Source organism: Clarias gariepinus, chromosome 9, assembly GCF_024256425.1.
Source record: "Clarias gariepinus isolate MV-2021 ecotype Netherlands chromosome 9, CGAR_prim_01v2, whole genome shotgun sequence".
NCBI classification, from domain to species: Eukaryota; Metazoa; Chordata; class Actinopteri; order Siluriformes; family Clariidae; genus Clarias; species Clarias gariepinus.
In genome coordinates, this window is record NC_071108.1 from 17,261,275 (window position 1) to 17,283,744 (window position 22,470).

The 22,470-nt window shown below is 37.3% G+C and overlaps 2 protein-coding genes across 3 annotated transcripts; one reads left to right on the plus strand and one right to left on the minus strand.

Moving 5' to 3' along the window:
• Positions 1 to 3,940: 3,940 nt before the first annotated feature.
• tspan36 (tetraspanin 36) lies at positions 3,941 to 10,567 on the minus strand. 2 transcript variants are annotated; one of them, XM_053504540.1, is made up of 8 exons: positions 10,321 to 10,567; positions 10,161 to 10,236; positions 7,468 to 7,659; positions 7,246 to 7,320; positions 6,709 to 6,801; positions 6,442 to 6,588; positions 4,660 to 4,743; positions 3,941 to 4,544 (listed from the first exon to the last, which is right to left on the minus strand). In XM_053504540.1, exons 2-8 carry the CDS (start codon positions 10,218 to 10,220, stop codon positions 4,476 to 4,478), a joined length of 720 nt encoding a protein of 239 aa, XP_053360515.1. In that variant the 5' UTR covers positions 10,221 to 10,236; positions 10,321 to 10,567; the 3' UTR covers positions 3,941 to 4,475. The 2 variants fall into 2 exon arrangements, with proteins under 2 accessions (XP_053360515.1, XP_053360514.1); XM_053504539.1 differs by lacking the exon at positions 10,321 to 10,567 and having other exon boundaries at positions 10,161 to 10,314.
• A 4,047-nt stretch (positions 10,568 to 14,614) lies between these two features.
• Positions 14,615 to 17,307, plus strand: mpeg1.1 (macrophage expressed 1, tandem duplicate 1). The gene is made up of 2 exons (XM_053503176.1): positions 14,615 to 15,096; positions 15,315 to 17,307. The coding sequence occupies exons 1-2, from the start codon at positions 14,647 to 14,649 to the stop codon at positions 17,010 to 17,012; spliced, it is 2,148 nt and encodes a 715-aa protein (XP_053359151.1). The 5' UTR covers positions 14,615 to 14,646; the 3' UTR covers positions 17,013 to 17,307.
• The last annotated feature ends 5,163 nt before the right edge of the window (positions 17,308 to 22,470 follow it).

Genomic DNA, 22,470 nt, shown 5'->3' on the forward strand with positions numbered 1-22,470 from the left:
GTCTGTGTGCCAGACCTATTACACTGGTGGAGACTGCGGGCACATGAAACCGAATCGGGCCCACAATGGCTCCCCGTTAAATACTTGGGGCATGTTTGAAATAAGCATGCAACGACAGGTGCTTCTGGAGCAGCTCTCACAAGATTTGCAGGTGACAGTGGCTGAGCTTTCACCAAATTAACGGGACGCTGCCCAACACCAGTAGCATGGTAATGCTTAAATGGCCATCTATCGTGCTGCCTAATGCGCCGTTGTGCAAATCCATATCTGACACCTGTGTTTATGCCGATGTGTCGGGAGGTGACCACGGTGCACAACGTGGTTGAGGACCCCCTGGGTAAATACCAACTCAAAGCTGCCTTAATTCCTGAGCTGCTTGTGTCTCTACTTCTAGGTCGCGACGGTTCCAGCCTGGGACCTGAATAAGCTAATGTCACGCAGATGGAATGCAGGATGCGATGCTCAAGCTGGAGGAAGGCCCATCATGCCCTACTGTTGGCAGGGATGCTGAAATTGAAGGTGAGGCTAATGGTCCCTCTAACCCTTATATCTTCCTGTCTCAACAGGTAAAAAAGGTTGGCAGCTTAGCACTACTACAACACAAGGACCCGTGACTCAAACACTGCTGACACACTTGTATCAACAGAGAGTGAAGCCGGAGTGTCACCCGCAGCCCTGGCCAGCCTCCTACTTCTTTATTAAAAAATATTCTTTTGTACCATCATATTATGCCATCACGTAATGCACTTGCCAGATTCCACACCCTTCGGGGGTGCACAATACCGCAGAGAATATAAAGGACCGATTTTACTGGCCAGGGCTCAACGCATAGGTATGCAATTTTTGTCAGTGCTGTCCAACCTGTCAGCGAATGCCACTTGCTAAGCCTGCCCTGCTCCGCTAATTACACATCCTATCATAAACCACCTTCCAACAGGACAACGCCCAAAAACATACAGCCTGAGCTACAAGAGAATGGTTTATATATACAGTATATTCATCTGTTAGAATGGCCCAAAGTCCAGACCAGTTGAGAATCTGTGACCTAAAATTTGCTGTTCGCAGAGCCTCTCCATACAATCCGACTGAACCTTAATTATTATTATTTTTTAAAATGGGCAAAAATCTCTAGATGTGCAAAGCTGGAGATACATACCCCAAAAGACTTGCAGCTATAATTGCAGCAAAAAGTGGGTCTACAAAGTATCGACTAGGGGGCTGAATACAAATGTACAGCATACTTTTCAGATATTTACAGTGAGGCAATAAAGTATTTAGTCAGCCACCAATTGTGCAAGTTCTCCCACTTAATAACTTGAGAGGCCTGTAATTTTTTGTCATAAGTATACTTCAACTATGAAAGACAAAATAAGAAAAAAAAATACAGAAAATCACATTGTAGGATAAAATTTTTTTTTTGTGTGCAAATTATGGTGAAAAATGTGTATTTAGTCAATAACAAAATTTCATTTCAATACTTTCTTATATACCCTTTGTTGGCAATGACAGAGGTTAACCATTTTCTGTAAGTCTTCACAAGGTTTTCACACACTGTTGCTGGTATTTAGCCCGTTCCTGTTGATGTTTTGGGGCTGTCACTGGGCAACACGGACTTTCAACTCCCTCCAAAGATTTTCTATGGGGTCGAGATCTGGAGACTGGCTAGTCCGCTCCAGGACCTTGAAATGCTTCTTACGAAACCCCTCCTTCATTGCCTGGGCAGTGTGTTTGGGATCATTATCATGCTGAAAGACCCAGCCATGTTTCATCTTTAATGTCCTTGTTGATGGAAGGAGGTTTTCACTCAAAATCTAACGATACATGGCCCCATTCATTCTGTCCTTTACACGGATCAGTCGTCCTGGTCCCTTTGCAGAAAAACAGCCCCAAAGCATGATGTTTCCACCTCCATGCTTTACAGTAGGTATGGTGTTCTTTAGATGCAACTCAGCATTCTTTCTCCACCAAACACAAGAAGTTGAGTTTTTACCAAAAAGTTCTATTTTGGTTTAATCTGACCATATGACATTCTCCCAATCCTCTTCTGGATCATCCAAATACTCTTTAGCAAATTGCAGACAGGCCTGGACATGTACTGGCTTAGGCAAGGGGACACGTCTGACACTGCAGGATTTGTGTCCTTGGCGGCGCAGTGTGTTACTGATGGTAGCCTTTGTTACTTTGGTCCCAGCACTCTGCAGGTCATTCACTAGGTGTCATCCATGACCCCTGCCCCCCTACGTGTGGTTCTGGGATCATTTTGACCCCTGGGTGAGGTCTTGCGTGGAGCCCCAGATCGAGGGAGATTATCAGTGGTCTTGTATGTCTTCCATTTTCTAATAATTGCTCCCACAGCTGATTTCTTCACACCAAGCTGCTTACCTATTGCAGATTCAGTCTTCCCAGCCTGGTGCAGGTCTACGATTTTGTTTCTGGTGTCCTTTGACAGCTCTTTGGTCTTGGCCATAGTGGAGTTTGGAGTGTGACTATTTGAGGTATTTTATACTGATAACGAGTTCAATCAGATGCCATTAATACAGGTAATGAGTGGAGGACAGAGGAGCCTCTTAAAGAAGTTGTTACAGGTCTGTGAGAGCTAGAAATCTTGCTGGTTTGTAGGTGACCAAATACTTATTTTACAGAGGAATTTACCAATTAATTCATTCAAAATCCTACAATGTGATTTTCTGGATTTTTTTTTCTTATTTTGTCTTTCATAGTTGAGGTATACCTATGATGAAAATTACAGGCCTCTCTCATCTTTTTAAGTGGAGGAACTTACACAATTGGTGGCTGACTAAATACTTTTTGCCCCAATGTATTTATAAAAACAATTATAATTTATCATTCATCATTTTCCTTCCATTTCACAATTATGTGCTATTTGGTGTTGGTCTATAACATCCCAATAAAATCCATTTACATTTGTGGTTGTAATGTGACAAAATGTAAAAATGTTCAAGGGGTATAAATTGTTTAATTTTTTTAAAATTATATATATAAAATAAAAAATATAACATATATATTTATTTATTTTATTAAGTGGCAGAAACATTGAGAAAGCTGTGAAAAAACCCCCCAAAACACCACTTACCAATATCATCAACAACCTTTACAGGGCAGGGGTGAAGGTACAGTATCACATTCTACTGTTTCAAGAAATGAATGAGTGAAGAAATATTCAGGCCTTAAAATAAGATACAAACCACAATTCAGCAAAGGAATATCAGAATGAAATTCAGAAAGAAATAGATTTTGTTTTTCTAAAGAGTGGGTGGTCTACTACAAAAGTTGCCTTTTTCTGAAGTGTATAACAAAAACTGATGTAAATACGAACACATTAAAGCTGACATTCTTATCCACCACCTCATATTGACAGTGCAAAAAAAAAAAAAAAAAGAAAAAAAGAAGTAATACTCGTCCTATAATTTCAGAGGGTGCTGTTTTTATAAAAAAAATTATTTAATATTTCACCTATCTGAATGCATTTCTGCGCACGTTTGAACAAATTCCGCCATCTGCTGGGCAATCTACTTATAAATAAAAATGTATATACAGTACTGTATTTATGTAAGGGTTACCAGAATTCTTTAAATACACAATCCACATGGGAATATTTTGCTTTTAAATGCAATTATTATGCTTGGATTATTTTTTAGCAAATGCAGAGTGGATCAAACAGTTAAAACAAAAAGACAAAGTTTAAATGGTTGATTGCACTGGAAATTACTGTTGTCTAAAAAGGAAAAGAAAATCTATCTGCACTGCATTGCATTTTTTTACAACATATCTACTGAAAGGAGTTTAGCCTAATTTGATCTCATGTGACAGAAGTCAGATGTTCAAAATTTTAGTTAGTTTCACCTAGAATTTATCATTATGAACACATTTTACACAAGTTGAACTCTGTTTAAAGTTTTTTTTAAATGGCCACAAACAATTAATTAAGTGAAAACTTTATTTCATTTATTTCAGTAATGATGTATTAAAACATGAGGATTTTAGCATTTAACATGTGATCTCTGATGCGTAAGAGCTTTTGCAGTGTAGTTATTTTCAGTAACTTATAACCCACTAAGCAACTAAACATGACAATACATAAAGTGTACATTTACATAACACCTTTAGACTAAAACGTTTATTTACTTGAAATTTAAATTATGATACATTTACTGCTTATAAAAAAAGTTGAATTGAGTTTAAAAATCATAGGAAAGTACATGCTAGTGCATCTTTCAGGAAAGTTAAGGGAAAAACACATAGTAAGGTGCACTGTCTAAGGCACAATATTAAACCAAAAGCATAACCTTTTACAAAGGGTTGGCAATTATTGATGAGTTATCTATATTTCTCTAAACTTTAGTGAGATTCTTGCTTAAAAATATGTGAAGTGTGATTATACTGTTAATGTGGTTTATAAGGAATGTCAGTCTTATTAATAGTAATGAAGAAGCTAAAGTGATTTACAGAACATTTTACAGTGGCTGGTAGTCATTTCTGCGTCTTCGGCAGGTGATTGTACAAACGCTGATCGTGCCAATAAACTGAAAAAAATAAAATAATTATATAAATACAACAGCTTCTGCACAATTCACATGACACCATTACCTGTAAGCATAAACTGTACATAAACCAGGGGTACAAATAGGCCTAAAATACCTTTATGATGGCAAATCCGAAGGTGACCAACATGGCATAATTCAGCACACTCTGCAGCAGCTGCTCAAAGTTAGGTAAACATCCCTGTAAATACACAGAGCTAATTGCAGGCTTGAAAACACAAAATATTATTTAATATTAAATAATAATATTAAAATATTATTTCTCACCAAAATACATGAAAAAAAAAAAACTCGTTGAGATCATATTTGTTGAATGTACAGGGGCTGGACAATGAAACTGAAACACTGGCTAATTTAGTGTTGGAGGTTTTATGGCTAAATTTGACCAGTCTGGTGTTCAAGCTTCATTGGTTGCACATTCAACCAGTAAGAGCAGAGTGTGAAGGTTTAATTAGCAAAGTAATAGCATAGTTTTAAATAGCTTAAAATATTGCAATGCACACAACATTATGGGTGACATATCAGAGTTCAAAAATGGACAAGTTGTTGGTGCGCATCTCGCTGGCGCATCTGTGAACAAGACAGGAAGTCTTTGTGATGTATCAAGAGCCACATCCAGGGTAATGTCAGCATACCACCAGGAAGGACAAACCACATCCAACAGGAGTAACTGTGGACGCAAGAGGAAGCTGTCTGAAATGGATGTCCAGGTGCTAACCGGAATTGTATCCAAAAAACATAAAACCACAACTGCCCAACTCACTGCAGAATTTAGTGTGCACCTCAACTCTCCTGTTTTCACCAAAACTGTTCGTCAGGAGCTTCACAGGGTCAATGTACATGGCCAGGCTGCTATAACCAAACCTTTGGTCACTCATGCCAATGACAAACGTTGGTTTCAATTGTGCCAGCAGCGAAAATCTTGGGCTGTGGACAATGTGAAACATATATTGTTCTCTAATAAGTCCACCTTCATACCACCCAGACTGTTGCATGCCCAGAGTGAAGCATGGGGGTGAATCAGTGATGGTTTGGGCTGCAATATCATGGCATCCCTAGGTCCAATACTTGTGCTAGATGGGTGCATCAAGGACTACGGAACAATTCTGGAGGGCTATGTGCACCCAATGGTTCAAACATTGTATCCTGAAGGCAGTGCCATGTATCAGGATGATAATTTACCAATACACACATTTGATGAACATGAAAGGGAAGTTGAACATCTCCCATGGCCTGTCACCAGATCTAAATATTATTGAGCTACTTTGGTGTGTTTTTGAGGAGCGAGTCAGGACACTTTTACCTCCACCAGCATCAAGTATTGACCTGGCCAGTATTCTGCAAGAAGAATGGCTCAAAATCCCTCTGGCCACTGTGCAGGACTTGTATCTGTCATTCCCAAAAAGAATTTATGCTGTATTGACCACAGAAGGAGACCCTACACCATACTAATGAATTATTGTGGTCTAAAACCAGGTGTTTCAGTTTTATTGTCCAACCCCTGTATAATAGTGTCTTTTTGAGGTGGTAAGCACTGTGGCCACACAAATCCAGGGCTGAGGGTTTGATTCCTGCCCCGAGTAAGTATCTGCGTGTTCTCCCAGTGCTTGGTGGGTTGCTACAGGTGCTCAGGCTTTCTTACACAGTCAAAACACATGCAGATAAGGCTAACCGGTTTTCAAATTCTTTATATGGCGTGCTTGTGTGCCCTGCGATGGATTGGCAGAACGTACAAGGTGTACCCTGCCTAGTGCCCCGAGTGCCCCTAGGATATGCTCCGAGCTTCCCGTGACCAACATGGCACAGGATAAGCAGTATAGAGAATGAGTGAGTGGATAAGCGAGCGAGTGTTTGAAGTTCTTTTTGAAGTTCTGCTTACCTTTGTGTTCAGTAGCTCTGGCTGGTCAAACTTTGCATTGCACGTGTGGTTTGCTTTGCAGCATGAATGAGGCACAGAATTGTTATGAGAACCAAACCATGGCCAGCTTTGCCAATCAGAGTAGTTCTGCACTCCACAGCATTCCAGCTGTAAGATGAGAGGACAGAAAGACACATGAAATCAAAGAAAAAAATTGTACAGCATTTTTTTTTTTAATTATGGATTTCACCTAGTTAGAATTCTAGTTATAATAGTTATAATGTTTACCCGAGACTGCAAGATATCCACCGCCCGGGTTTCAGAAGGCTCGCCGTACTTCTCAAAGACTTCAATCATTGACTTGACCAAATCTGCACTTATCTGACAGTATATTCACAGAAATAAATCATTCAGAGATATTGTAACTTAGTATTACAATCCTTATAATACCATTCATGCATTGTCTAGAACACTTATCCTGTGTACAGTTGCGAAGGGGCCTGGGGCCTATCCTAGGAAACTAAGGCACAAGCGTAAACAGACACAGACACACACGCAATCATACACTAGAGCAATCAACCCTCACTGCAAGTCTTTGCACTGTGAGGTAAAACAGGAATATTCAAGGGGAATGACAAAGAACATGCAAACACCATGCAAACAGACTGGAAGGAAGATGTAAACCCAATCAGTAGAGGTATGAGGCGACAATGCTAAAACTAACCCAAAATGCCACCTCCTAATAATACCAAGGTCACAAAATGCCAAACTACACTAAAAACTACTAAAGAAATTGCATCATTCTATCAAAACATGAAAACTCACCTTGCCTTTGTAGATGAAACCATACACAATGGCAGTGATCTCTGCAGCAAATAACAGCAAAATGAAGAGTAGAAACTGCAAGAACAAAACAGACAGAACATGAATACAGGAACCACTGAAATTATTTCCTTCTCCATTTTATAATAATACTGAAACTCAAAGAACTGAAGTTACTTAGTAATGTCCTGTAAGCAATGTGCTACTGCAAACTCCCATACTCACAAAGCCTAGGCCAACTTTAGACTCCCTCAGAGTTGCACAGCAGCCAATAATGCCTATGATGAACAGAACCAGGGCCACAGCAAGAATGATGGCTGCAGGAATAACGCTGTATTTGTCAACCCTGAATTCGTCAAAGTTCTTGTAGCTGCTTATAACATAAACGCCGACATATGTAAGTACAGCTCCTGCAGCCTGTGGGAAGACATAACGTTAAAAAGAGAAGGTGTGACTAACAGTAGTACTATAAGTATAAAAACATAATGTAAGATGGCTGTATGACACACATATCCTGGACCAAATATGTTTGAGTGTCATTTGTGGATAAATACACTGCCTGGTCAAAAACGTCATACACAGTATTATTAAGTTTCATAGCTTTTGAATGTGATGACTTTGCACAATTTGATTTTTTTTTAAATCATTCCTTATGCTCCCAGACCAACTCTTTCACAGAGTCTTGGAATATTGCTGTGCCATCAGGGAGGAAATTATTCAATGATGTGATAACCTGGTCATTAAATATGTTCAGGTATTCAGCTGAATTTATTTCATTACCTCATAACATTGCTGGGTCTATACCTGACCAAGTGAAGCAACCACAGATCATAGCACTGCCTCTAGAGGCTTGTAAAGTGGGCAGTATGCATGATGTGCATCGCTTCACGCACTTTCCTGATTACCCTGATGCACTCCTCACTCTAGAATGGGGTCAGTTTAGAGGTGTAAGATCACATGACCATTTTCCCTTTGCTCCATGTCCAATCATAATGCCCCTGAGCAAATTGAAACCTTTTTGCCTGTTTAGTCGTTATCCTGAGAGTATTTTATTTTTACTAATAAACACAGCTGTGATGTCTCCTGTTGATTTTAACAATGTCACTTTGTATTGGACAGTTTTTAACCCCATTCCAGTAATTTCAAAACTTCTTAGTTGTTTCTTTGCTTGATGCAACCTAATAATTTTTAAATCCTCAGTCATTTTTGGCCTTGTAGTGCATGTGATCCAGGATGATAATTTAGTCGTTGCTATTTTTGAAATACACTCACCTAAAGGATTATTAGGAACACCATACTAATATGGGGTTTAATGACCCCCTTTCGCCTTCAGAACTGCCTTAATTCTACGTGGCATTGATTTAACAAGGTGCTGAAAGCATTCTTTAGAAATGTTGGCCCATATTGATAGGATAGCATCTTGCAGTTGATGAAGATTTGTGGGATGCACATGCAGGGCACGAAGCTTCCGTTCCACCACATCCCAAAGATGCTCTATTGGGTTGAGATCTGGTGACTGTGGGGGTCATTTTAGTACAGTGAACTCATTGTTATGTTCATGAAACCAATTTGAAATGATTCGAGCTTTGTGCCATGGTGCATTATCCTGCTGGAAGTGGCCATAAGAGGATGGGTACATGGTGGTCATAAAGGGATGGACATGGTCAGAAACAATGCTCAGGTAGCCTGTGGCATTTAAACGATGCCCAATTGGCACTAAGGGGCCTAAAGTGTGCCAAGAAAACATCACCCACACCATTACACTATCACCACCAGCCCACACAGTGGTAACAAGGCATGATGGATCCATGTTTTCATTCTGTTTATGCCAAATTCTGACTCTGCCATTTTCACACCATTCTTTGTAAACCCTAGAAATGGTTGTGCGTGAAAATCCCAGTAACTGAGCAGATTGTGAAATACTCAGACTTTGAGTCTGGCACCAATAACCATGCCAGGCTCAAAATTGCTTAAATCACCTTTCTTTCCCATTCTGACATTCAGTTTGGAGTTCAGGAGATTGTCATGACCAGGACCACACCCCTAAATGCATTGAAGCAACTGCCATGTGATTGGTTGATTAGATAATTACATTAATGAGAAATTGAACAGGTGTTTCTAATAATCTTTTAGGTGAGTGTATATGGATCAGATTTTTCACCCAAACCTTACGTATAGTTTGAAGTCATGAAGTCTTAGATCTCGATCATCAAAATTAGGAGTAAATTTATTCCCCTCATCTTTAATGTAACCCTCATCTTGTGCCTCAGATATCAGCGTTAAAATACTAAAGACCTAAATAGATCAGCTTTGGAAATGAAGTAGAGGGGATCTTTATATGTAATCCTTAGTTGATACAGTATGTGTCATTTTATAATAACATATCCTTTTAAGCAACATATTTTTAGTTTTAAATTAGGAGAGCTATTCTGTCACATGTTTGTTAGTCTTTATGAAAAAAAACGTGACTGTTGTGCAAGAAGAGTAAGACGAGTCAGTTTAGCCTGAAAGAAGCTGACCACGAGTAGCTCAAAACACACAGTAATTATGACGTCATTAAATTTACACAGAAACGAAACCTAACACACATTAAGCTAAAAAAGGATCAAACTGAAGTGAAATCAAACAAACAGAAAATACTATTATTAACATTTACAGGAAGTGTAACACTGTTGTTGAAACGTTAACTAACAAACGTTAGAATACTGTAGCACGCGACTACACATCTGTTTCGATTTTGCGCAAGTCTTAATTAAACCTGATCATTAAAATTAATTAAGACAGTTCGAGATAGTCGTCTTCTATTTTAATATACTGATTATAATCGCCCTTGAGATGAACCGGTAAAACGCCAGACATTTTAAAAGCCTGGTATTAGCTACACTTTGCACTTGCTTACATAACGAGACTGCGCTCACCCAAAATATTAAACTGAGGAACAAAAGGAAAGCCTTCGATCCTGCGATCCCGCCGTCCATCTCTGCTGTAGGTTATCTGTAAATAAACGTCACATTGATGTTTAAGCCTGTCTAAAGAACGTGTGTGCGCTTCCTTAAAACACAGCTCCAGCCTACACACCTCAGTGTCGACGATGGTTTGGCCTTCAGGGTTGCCATGTATGCTCAGGAACCCTCCTCAAAAAACACCCCTTAGTCATACAAATCTCCCCAAGCTAACCAACATCTCCCAAAGCTGGCTAAATAAACATCAGGGTAACGTTAATTAATGAGCAGTTTAAATTACTTGCTGTCTAAAATGTATTCTGATTAAAATCAATTTAGGGTCATTTACACATAAGGTACCCACTGTTTGTAAGTAAATTGTTTTGGTTGCAAGATAACGCGTAAAGCGGGAAACTCGCGACATTAATCTAAGCATAGCACCGGAAAGGCTTAAAATATCTTGCAACACGCCCTCTTTCGATTTTGTGATTACTGAAGCTCAACGAAAAGCATGTTTCTGAGGAGATACGGCAATACATAAATACGGTAATAAATAAATACCGAAATTAATTAAATTGGGACTAAATGAATGGGGTACTTAATTAAACCAGAACAAATACGAACAGAATAAGATAATTTCAGAGAAGTATGTACATTTTCCAAATCAAATGAATAAATACCTAAATCTATTTATTTATAATTAACATGAGCTTTTATTCTTAATTTATGTTTCTATATGCAGTTCCTTGAACAAACTCTAGGTGGAATCAAACCCGCATTTTTAGGACCGTAAACACTGCCAGCATTGGTAAAACGATTGTATTGGTAATCTTCTTAAAAAAAAAAATAAAAAAAAGAATAATAATAAATAAATCGTGTGCACACACACAAAAAAAATATTTAAAAAGAAATTTAAAGAGAAGAAAATAAAAATTTCCAGTGGCAATCCTTTAAAATGATTGAATGTGTTTAGTAATTTCTGTATTTAGTAATAATAATAATGATTAGAAATTGTAAAAAATATTATTGATTAAACATTTGCAGTTTTATAACATAAGCCATATAACTAATCATGTTTTTTCCCCTATATTTTATTTACATTTTTGGAGATTATACGAGCAGTTTGAAAGCAGTAGATCTTGTTGGTCTGGTTAGGAAAATGTAAAAACTTGTTCATTATTACCAAGTTAACGCATTTCATCTATATAGACACCTTTCTAGTCACCCAAGGTCAAAGTCCAAAATTCAAACAAGAAATAAATTAATAACATCAAGTTTCTAACTAAATTGCTAAATCTTACACGGTGGTGTAATGGTTAGCACTGTTGCCTTCTACTTCCAGGGTCCAGGTTTGATTCCTGGTTAATTTATGTTCTCCCTGTGCTTGGTGGGTTTCCTCCCACAGTCCACAGACATGCAAATTAGGCTAATTGGCGTTCCCAAATTGCCTGTAGAGAATGAGTTTGTATGTGTGTGCCCTGCGATCGATTGGCACCCTGCCCGGGTGTACCCTGGCTTGTGCCACACTTCTCCTGGGATAGGCTCCAAGCCCCAACCCCCTCCCCCCGCGACCCTGAATACAGGATAACATGGTATAGATGATGAGTGAGAGTGATGCAAGAAGAAAAAATTAAATTAAGACCTGGGATAGGACATTTAAAAAATACACAATTAAAAAAGGAAGTTAAATACAAAGGCTTAGTAAGACACAATGACACATAGGTTAGTGTAGTCATGGACATGTGATGTGCTGAGGCTGATGGGTAGTTTAGCTTACTTCTCCAGTGCTTCCATGACACTACCACATGCTATACTCACAGTTTACACTTACTGTATGTTTAATGAAAAGTTTTGATACTGCACAGCATTAAACAATCTAGCAACGTGTCTAGCAGAACTTTGCATTGAAAGCATATCAGCAGACACAATCACCCAGGGTGACTTTTTTATCTTGATGTACATCTGAGCAGTTGAAGGTTAAAGGCAACTTGGTGCTGAGCTTTGAACCTGAGACCTTCTGATTAGTAGTCCAATGCCTTGACCACTAGCTTCTGAGTTACCCCTGTACAAATTACGCCGAAATGTCAATTTCACAATGTCAGTGTTTTTTGACTTGTATTTGTAGCTTAGATTATTATCACTTTCATGCATTCTCAGCTGAAGCTATTTGCTTATATGGGCCTGAGATCCTCATCTGTCTACAGTTTCTCAGACATTGCTGTTAACCAAGTATATAGCATCTGATGTCTAGACAATAAGCTAGAAACTGATTTGATTACTTTTTTGATATTTACACAATGTTTTTTTGGCTTACATTCTTTCAGGTGAAATATTTGATTACTTATTTATTCTAAATAAATAAAAGTTTATTTAGAAAGGGTAATCAATAAAAGGTGATGAAACGTATGTAGTGGAGTTAAATATTTCATAAACAACAACAACAAAAAAAAAACCTGTTATTTTTTACCTATGAAAATTAGTCAGTTTTCATGTCAAAGCTAAAATTCATTACTTCTGTCCTAAATATTACCACAATTTTACCTTCTTAAAGATAATCTTTTTGCCGTCATAAATATACTGTATGTTTTAAATCCTCATAATATCTAAAAGCTCATAACAGTACCTTAGTGGCACATTTTTAGTGCAGCCTCTTAGAATCTGGCATGAAAAATAATATTATTCAAAAACATACAGTAATTATATTCTTATTTTGGTTCTAAGGCATTTTATTTTTGATGAGCTACAAGTGTTTTCCTCAAGCCTCAGCTCCAACAAGCTGCCTGTACTCTGCCTGTTCATTCTACTGTAATTTACAGTATGTGTGAGAAAAATAAAGGGCTTCTTACAATCCACATGATTTACAGTCTTGTGTGTGGTAATATTTAATGTCATTTTTACAACCTTACAACTTAATAATTTAAGTATTACATGTAAACATGACTACAAAAACTGATGAATGACACATTAGATAGGTAGCTTTTTAACAGGTCACAGACTTAGACAAAGCTGCTTGTGACTATTCAATTCAATTTTATTTGTATAGCGCTTTTAACAATGGTCATTGTCACAAAGCTGCTTAAAAGATTTATGAAAATTCTGAAAAGGTTTAAGTTCAAGTAGACATTTTATTGTCATTCCTATACCATATACAGTTTAGTACACATTGAAACAAAACAACGTTTCTTCACGGTGCTGCATACAACATAAATTAACAACATAAATTAACAAAAACTAACTTGCTAACTAAGAAACCTAATAAGCTTCATGAAATGTAAGAAAATGGGTATGAATCATAATAATCAATTTGTCTCTTGGCCAGCAATTAATCTACAGTGACTCTGTTACACACAATGCCTGGTGAGATCTTTACACTTAGAAGTAGGTCTGCAACCAGAAAACTGCAAAACCCAAAGTACTCAATGCTTAGTATTTCCTAGGGATGACAATATAAAGGGACAGCTGAATTTATGATTATTATAAAGTGCTAGCAATAGAGCGTCCTTTCATAAATGGTAAATAAATGTCACATTACAGAAAGCTTAATCATTTAGAAGATTACATGTTTTCTTTATTAAATATACAATTTATTGATATATCTATTTGTTATTAGAATATGTCTCTGTAAAATTAAGTTAATAATGTTATTAAAGCAAGTTAAGTAACACCTTCTGACCAGTCAGATTTAAGTATTCAATATTACTGTAGTATAGAATTATAATTTGTTAGAATTTTGCCAAACTTGATTAAATAATGTTCACTATTTGTAGCAAAAACACCCAATACTGATTACATGGGACTTGCAAACTGACCACTTCTGTTTCGCAGACGATGATGAGCTGACACATTTCCCCTTTCAAACAATTAAAAATAATAAGGTCCTACATATTTGCATTAGTTTACATTACTTAGCGTTTATGTTTTATGTACTGCTGTGGCTGCTATTAAAATCTGTTAATGTACTCGTCAAAGTAGTTTCAAGAGTTAATTTCAAAGTAGTTAACAAGGCTTTCCAAATCTGGCTCAAGTGTTATGCAGCAACAAATAACTGCATTAAATACTTTGTAGAGAATAGAATAGATTATTAGTCTAAATATTGACTTGTCAAGCACTAGCATAAACAGTCTGTTAGTCAAAAGCAATTGCAATTTATTATATTTTTTCATTTCAGGTTTAATACACAATTTGCCAAATCAAACAGGACAATTTCATGAAATTGTCTTTTTCTACGGTAACCCCACTTTGATAGGTTACACAACACCTAGACAGACATTCCAAAAATTTTAGTTACTAATATGCAGAACTTTCTCATGAAGAGGATGTGCTAAAAGGTCTTATGACTTTTTTTAGGAAATGAAACAAAGAAATGCTGTTTAGAAGGTTACTTAAGACCCGCCCATCACGTGAGAACAAGAGCGTATAATGCTGAACTAGCTATGACTCACAGCAGTTACTCCTGATAATCATGGGAACTGAATACCTCTCACTGTTGGCTGTCTTAGCATTTATCAGTACAGCAGATTTACATCCAGTTATTCGTGCAGGCAATGGGCTTCGTGAGTGCCGCAAAAACCTTAGTGCACCAGCACTTGAGGTTCTCCCTGGTGGAGGCTGGGACAACCTGCGCAACCTGGATATGGGTCGGGTGATGAACCTAAGCTACTCACAATGTCAGACCACAGAGGATGGCATCTACCTTATTCCAGATGAGACATTTGTCATTCCACAGAAGGTGAGCGCAGTTGAGATGAACTCTGAGATCATTACCTCTTGGCTTGAACAGAAAAGCTCCACTTCGTGGTCAATCAATTCTGATGCTTCATTTGAGACAGTGGTCAATGGCAAGTTCTCTGTTGAGCACAAACGCATTAAAACCCACCAAGTGAAGGATAATTCAGTAACAGCTCGGGTACAGGTAAGGTCAATTAAGGTCCATTGTATGTGTGTGTTTGTGTGTGTAAAACAGAAAGTTTTGGACAAAAGTCCTTTGTCGGCTGCGTAAGCAGACTGCACCTAAGACTATTGTCAATGTTAATTAAAACGTTACAGAGAAAGATGAAATATTTACTTTAAACTAATAAAATGTTACAGTTCCAGACATTTTAACTCCATATTGATTTTTGCTTTCCACAGGTGCGTAACCATGTGTACACAGTAAAGGCATATCCTGATTTCACTCTGGATGCACGTTTTGCCCGGCAGGCAGAGGAAATTGCAGATGCCATTGAGAACAATCAGACTCGCCAGGCAGCTTATCTGTCTGAAAAGATGGTGCTTGATTATGGTACACATGTCATCACAAGTGTGGATGCTGGTGCCACTTTGGTAGAGGAGGACTATTTAAAATCGTCTTATGTTTCTGATGCCCAGTCCTCTCAGACCTCTGTCACAGCCTCAGCTGGTGTCAACTTTTTTAACAAAGTAAAATTTGATATTAGCAGTAAGGAGTCACAAGAAACATCTGAAACAAAGGCCTACCAGGGTAATATTACATACTCCATAACATTGAGTCATGGTGGGGCATTGTTTTATCCTGGAATCACTCTACAAAAATGGCAGGAGAGCACTTTAAACAATTTAATTTCTATTGACCGTAGTGGATTGCCACTACATTTTTTTCTCAACCCATCAACATTTCCAGATCTCCCACTTCCAACAGTAAATAAACTCGCTCAGTCTGTGCGCAAGGCCATAGACCGTTACTACAAAATTAATACCTACCCTGGGTGTGTTAAACCAGACTCCAAAAATTTTAACTTCCAAGCAAATGTGGATGATGCATCCTGTGAAGGTCCAAGCACAAATCTTAGTTTTGGTGGTGTTTACCAGCAGTGTAATCCACTGACTTTAGATGGAAATACAATCTGCAAGGAACTTGATGTGAAAAACCCAGACACTGGATCATATACCTGTAAACAGCCATACACTGCTACACTACTGCATTCTGAAATACAGGAAAGACCATATAATAATTATGAGTGCCACCAGCAATGTCATTCATGCTGGGTGTTTTTTAGATGTTGTAAAGATGTATGTGGAAATGTGTATCGTGTTCACAGGGCAAAGGTTGACACTTATTGGTGTTCCACTAATGAAAAAACCCCAGAATTCTCTGGATATCTCTTTGGTGGTCTATTTGGCCCTTTTGTACAAAATCCGTTAACGAAATCTAGATCCTGTCCTCCAAATTTCTTTGCCCTAAGCTTTTTATCCAGTGGCATTATGATCTGTCTAAGCACTGACTATGAGGCAGCTACAAGATTCTCTGTGCCCTTTGGAGGTTTCTTCAGCTGCCAGGCTACCAATTTGCTTGCAGGGAATCAAGCACGTTGTCCACCACAGTTTAGCCAACATCTTGTTGCTATAAGCGATGGATGTCAGGTGCTGTACTGCGTTAAGTCAGGCATTTTCATTGGAGGTGAGTTACCTACTGTAAAACTTCCACCGTTCACAAGACCTCCAGTTATCAGTATGATAGCTACAAACACTGTAGCTGTGATGACAGAAGGAGACCAGGCCTGGGTGAGAATCAAAGACACAAAAATGTGGAAGATTGCCAAGCCTGAGGACATTGCAAAAATGTCCCAATTGTTTGGGGATGATTTCTCTCAGTCACAAGGAAAAACAGTCGGCATTGCATTTGGTGCTCTAGCCTTGATTGCTCTTGTGGTGGTGGTAGCAGTGTTAGTGGTGAAAAAGAGGAAGAACATTCTGTCTCTTAGAAGAGGATATGAGGAGCTTGAAAGTGAAGCACTATGTCAGACTACTGTAGAAAGCCAGACAGAGCAACAGTGTGAGAGGCTGAATGATGATCCTACTCTTGTGGCCTAATGCTTCTGTTTATCTGTGGAATAAATATTCATAAAATGATTTACAGCATTAATGCACTAGTATCTAATAACTGAAACCTTCAATTGCCTTTAGTCATTGATATTCTATACTATGCAGAATATTTTTTGTTGTTGTACCTTTATCTCTAATTGCTTAAAAAAAATCAGATCTTACAATCTTATTTTTTTTTACATTATTTTTTTATTTAAATCAGATTTACAGTGGCTGTGTAAATTAACCATTAAAAAATCATAATGCACTTTAAAATAAATAAATAAATAAATAAATAAATTGACCATGGTTTAAGAGCGTGTCTTTTCACATATGAATATATGGGAATGTATATGATGTATGACGTATGTATGTGATATTCTATCACGGCATTGAAAACATACTGTATGAGTGGGATGTGTAATACTGTATTTAAAATGTTTATTTAAAAGATCTACATGGTGTCCCAACAGTCTCCACCCCAAAAGGAAAAATGTAACCAAACACGCCTGTTATGTTTTGTTCATCATGAGAGACATGTTATGTTATGTCATGTCTGTCATGATGAACTTGGGTCGATACATTTGAATTAGTTCCTTTTTGACTTGAGAATGATTTCAATACGTTTTTATTTTGTCAAAGGTATTCTTAGGCTATCTAAAAAAATTGAGATAGATAAACAATACAAACTAAGTATAAACAATTTTATGATATAATAATATTTTTAATAGAACTGTTAGTTGTTAATCTCACCTGTTATGGGGAATTTAGGAACACCCTATAGAATGAGGAAGTTGGAAAGTACATGGGAAATTCCACCGCCATATCGTAGTATAAATCAGTCCTCACTTTTGAATGCAGACATGCTATTGATTTATAATTAACTACATCTAGTTCAGTTTAGCGGTTTAAGAATCAGAGGACTCTACGTTAGTAATAAAAAACGTGTCTTTTTGAGAGAGTACCTTTTATAATTGTTGGGTGGTGCCGTATGAAAAGCAGCACCACAAGATGTTATAATGTGTAAGAGCCCTAACACAGGGTTTTATAGGGGTTTAATGAGATAGGAGGCTGTGAGAGTGCTTATAACACGCACGGGAAGACCTTTCCGTTTGTAGATAGCGTGGGATTATTCATGTGAAATTTAAAAGGGAAAACAAAAAACTTGAAACACAAAAACATAACTCTGCCGTCTACGCGAGAACGAACAGGCTCTGGAAACTGAAAATAAAACTCAGGGCCCTCTAAAAAGGATTCTTAGAGAGCGAGGGAGTGTTTGTGTTTTTAACTATTAAACTGAGCTCGCGCACTGGATTCATGGGTGCTGCTCTCTTTCTCTCTCCCCGTCTTAGATGGGCAGAGACTAGGGCTTTGCCTCTGACCAGCGCATTTGTCTGTCTTACTTTGACTTTCTACCTAAATGATTGCACGAAGTGGAGGTATCGTTGTCTGGGAACCGCCTGCGGATCTGCCCGTTCTGAACAGTGCAGAGTATTTATGCGCGGTTCTGCTCATGTGGGACCCGCTTCGTTATAATAATGGTGAATAGAAGAAAGCTAAGGGAATGTCAGAGCATTGATTATTATTAGTATTAAAGATTAATCCAGACTATATAAGTACACAAAAAATAAGAAGAATATTTATAAACCTGACAAGGGATACCGTTGGCCTTGTACATCTCTAAAAAAATTTTTTTTTTTATTTGTTTTGTGCAGCCTGTACTTTTAGTATGCTAATTAGGCCCAACCTCCCTTTCATGGCACTGAGATCATGTGACCAGAGACCTCATTATAATCCTCTTTCATTCTTTACACCGCTTATCCTGTTCAGAATTATTGGAATCCTACAGGATATTCCATATAACAGCCCCACTACACACAAACATATACAACAGGCAATTTGTAAAGGCCAATTAGCCTATCAGTCTTAAAACTGTGAGAAGAAGACACACACAGAGGAAAGCCACCAAAGCACAGAGAGAACAGGCTCCACTCATACAGATCCGAGGCAGGATCAAATCTTCGACTCTGGAGGTACAGTACAAGGTCATAGTGGTAACCACTACACTACCATATAACCAATAATTATTTTTACAAATATAACCACATACATTTTCTTTGCCAATCTGTGTTGAGCATTTTACTAATTGCACTGCTTACATGGAATGCCCACAGTATATTGACTTTTTTATATTAATTAATTTACACTACCACTTAAAAATTTGGGATAACTCCATGGTCGTTCCTGATTTTTATTTCTTTTCCGCATTGTAAAGCAATTCTAAAGGCGTCCAAAATATGCAGTAATTTCTTTTGAACAGTTCATGGTGAGATGTATCTGCTACTCATGATCTGTTAAGCCTTTATAATGGCTCTAATCCAAGGTGCTGTTAATTGCTGTTAACTGTCTTCATTAGAGTGCTTGGGGCTTGATAGGTTATACAAAAGCACTTGACAATACTGTTCTTGCAAGAACTATACCAGCAAGGCTGACCTCTGTGTCTTAAAATAACAACCGACTTGTTGTTGTTACATAATTATGTAAATCCATATGTGTTATTTCATAGTTTCAGTTTCAGTATTGTTGTAGATAAATAAAAAAACACAGAAATTTGCATGTGTACCCAATCTTTTGAGAGGTAGTGTAAATTCATATTCTTTGCTTATTACATCACATAGCTTTACTGGTAAGGTGTGATCATGTTTTCTTTCTCCTCTGGCTATTGTAATGTATATTTATATATCTTATTATATATTATTGACACCCAAATGAAGATAACCACACCTTCACCTAGTTGCTCCATGACTATACAGTCCTTTCAAAAAGTACTGGAACAGAACAGCTACAGTATGGCTTTTGCTATGAACTGAGGACATTTGGCTTGAAATCAGAAGCAGCCACGCAAGCCCAAGCCATGGCACTACCTCCGCCATGATTGATCAATGACCTGGTGTGTTTTGAATGTACAGTATGTTTGTAATTTCCCCTGGAGACTTCCTGGAATATGACGAAATTGGAAAGTACAAGGAATGTTTTAATGCCAGTTTTGTTCATAAATCAATACTCACCTTTGAATGCAGAAATGCTTGTGATTTATAATTAACTATTTCTAATTCCATTTATTTTATTTTTTAGAGGACTCGTTAGAGATTTACGTTAATTAAAAAAAAAAAAACTTGTCACTTTGCCCTGGACCCAGAGAGAAAGATAAATACCTTTTATAAAGGTGAGTGTAGGAAAGATGAGCCAATGGTATACTCTGTAATATGTTTCAGGTAAGCTGTAAAACAGAAGTAAACCTTTTGTTAGTTCCCTAACTATATCTTAACATGCTCTTTATAGCTAAAAACAAGCTCACTATAGATATACTGTAATGAAGCAACATATAACATTTAATTTCAAATAGCACTAGCCTTCCCTCATGGTAACTATTGATAAGATTATTTATCTTACTATAAAAATACCTATTTATAATACTACTTGTATTAATAGTAATTACTCACACACTCACTCATTCTCTAAACCACTTATTTACAGTTAAGACATGGTCATGTTTTCTTTCTTCTCTGACTATACTGCATAATGATACAGTAAGCCACAGGGACACAGTACTGCAGCAGTACTGTTTTGTAAATTACTGTCATATCATAGGTCTAAAGTCACTGATTTGAATCTAAAAAACTGTATATTCCTGGCATATAAAATTGTATCTTTATTTTCGCTTTAATTTTAAAACAATGTGAAATAATACATTTGTCAGACCAGTTTTGATATTGTTTATTTACATGACAATTATGGCATATTTGATTACATGTCATTATGTGTAATAATATTAGAATGTCTAATTGTCTAAACAAGTCTCAGTGGATTATTTATTTAGGATAAATAAATAAAGATTAGAGTACAAGAAATAAATGCACATACAGTAATAACAATAAGCAATTTAATCAATACTAACTACATCATATTTTACATTTACTGCATTCGGCAGATATCCCCATCCAGCCTATATTTTGATCTTATACAGATAATGGTTAGAGGCCCTGCTCAAAGCCCCAATAGTGGAAATTTCAAAGAGGTAGGGTTTGAACCTGGAACCTCAGACGTCCAATGCCTCAGGACCTGATCATTGTATTAAATTTAAGAAGCCACAACTTTATCAATTGGAATAAACATACATTAGAGAAGTCACATATCTTTTGAAATCTATGACGAGCAACCAAAATGGCAGACACATACTGTGAAATGTGCTTAAACTTTGGGCAATAGCCTTCTAGGACTGCTCAGGTTGTTAAAAATATTAACCTATTTATTCACTAATATTTATCTTGGACAAGATGGCTGTGGATCTGGAACCTATCCCTGGAACACTGGCATAAGATGGGATTGCACCACAGGTGGGATGCCAGTCCAGCACACAGCACCATACATACCCATTTGATGCAAATATTCATAGCTAGGACATTTCCGAATAACCAGTTAACCTACAAATATATTTTTGGGAAGATTGAGAACCCTCACAAACATAGACCCTTGAGTTGTATTAAAGGGCTGTCTAGAAGAAGCTCTACAAAATGAAAATGATGCATGCTGAGCTATTGACCCCCAAATGAAGATAACTACACCTTCACCAAGTTGCTCCTTGGATATACAATCCAACTACTGGAACAGCTTTTGCTATGCACTGAGGACATTTGGGTTTGAAATGAAAACATGGATATAAGATATTGGTTTAGAATGGCAGCTTTCTTTCTTTCTTTTTTTTAACTTTTCCCATTTAGATTTATTAAACAACTAAGAAACATGGCACCTTAGGTGGCTGATTTTGGAGGTAAGCAAAAGAATACACCTTTTGGAACAGATATGATATGAAGTCCCTTTATAGTGCTGGCAGGCTGGTTTTGGTGTAATTATGAATGTATTTCTTTGTAAATTGGCATGCAGTCTGTAATCTTGATTTATCCTAAAACTACCATTATGAGTTACATAATCAATAATTATTAGTGAATCTGTTCTAGAAGCAGCTATGCAATGTCAAGCCATGACACCACCTCCGCTATACTTGACCTCAAATGATTTAGATAATAAGCAGATTTTGTTTTCTCTGAAGTTTGTCGTTTTTTATCACTTTGGTAGAGATTAATTAATAAAATTAATTATTTCATTCACTGAAAATGAATGGGGAGTGACTGTAACTAACCTGGGCTGGAGTGGTGGTTGACAGTTGTACGGCCTTGCACATTTCAAATATTTTACTATGGGTGAGAGTCTCATCACTGTATTGGGATGAGGTCTTCTGTAAAAGTAATCAGTTTATCAGTAAATCTTTATTTACAGGAAATTTTTTCACAAGTCCCAATTTGACTTGAAGATCTCCCATAGCAACAAGTGCAGTCTTCACTGGTGAAAACTATTCTTCAGTAAACAAACAAACAAACAAAAAAACTTACAGTTCTAATATTTTAGA

What these genes read in the sequence shown, in the direction of transcription:
- tspan36 (XM_053504540.1), bottom strand. Translation starts at nt 10,220, where the DNA reads ATGGACGGCGGGATCGCAGGATCGAAGGCTTTCCTTTTGTTCCTCAGT. An exon ending in CTAAAGTTGGCCTAGGCTTT is followed by an intron (nt 7,321 to 7,467) that starts GTGAGTATGGGA and finishes TTGTTCTTGCAG; the next exon opens with TTTCTACTCTTCATTTTGCT. An exon ending in CAGAGCTACTGAACACAAAG is followed by an intron (nt 4,744 to 6,441) that starts GTAAGCAGAACT and finishes GTGTATTTACAG; the next exon opens with GGATGTTTACCTAACTTTGA.
- mpeg1.1 (XM_053503176.1), top strand. Translation starts at nt 14,647, where the DNA reads ATGGGAACTGAATACCTCTCACTGTTGGCTGTCTTAGCATTTATCAGT. An exon ending in CAGTAACAGCTCGGGTACAG is followed by an intron (nt 15,097 to 15,314) that starts GTAAGGTCAATT and finishes TGCTTTCCACAG; the next exon opens with GTGCGTAACCATGTGTACAC.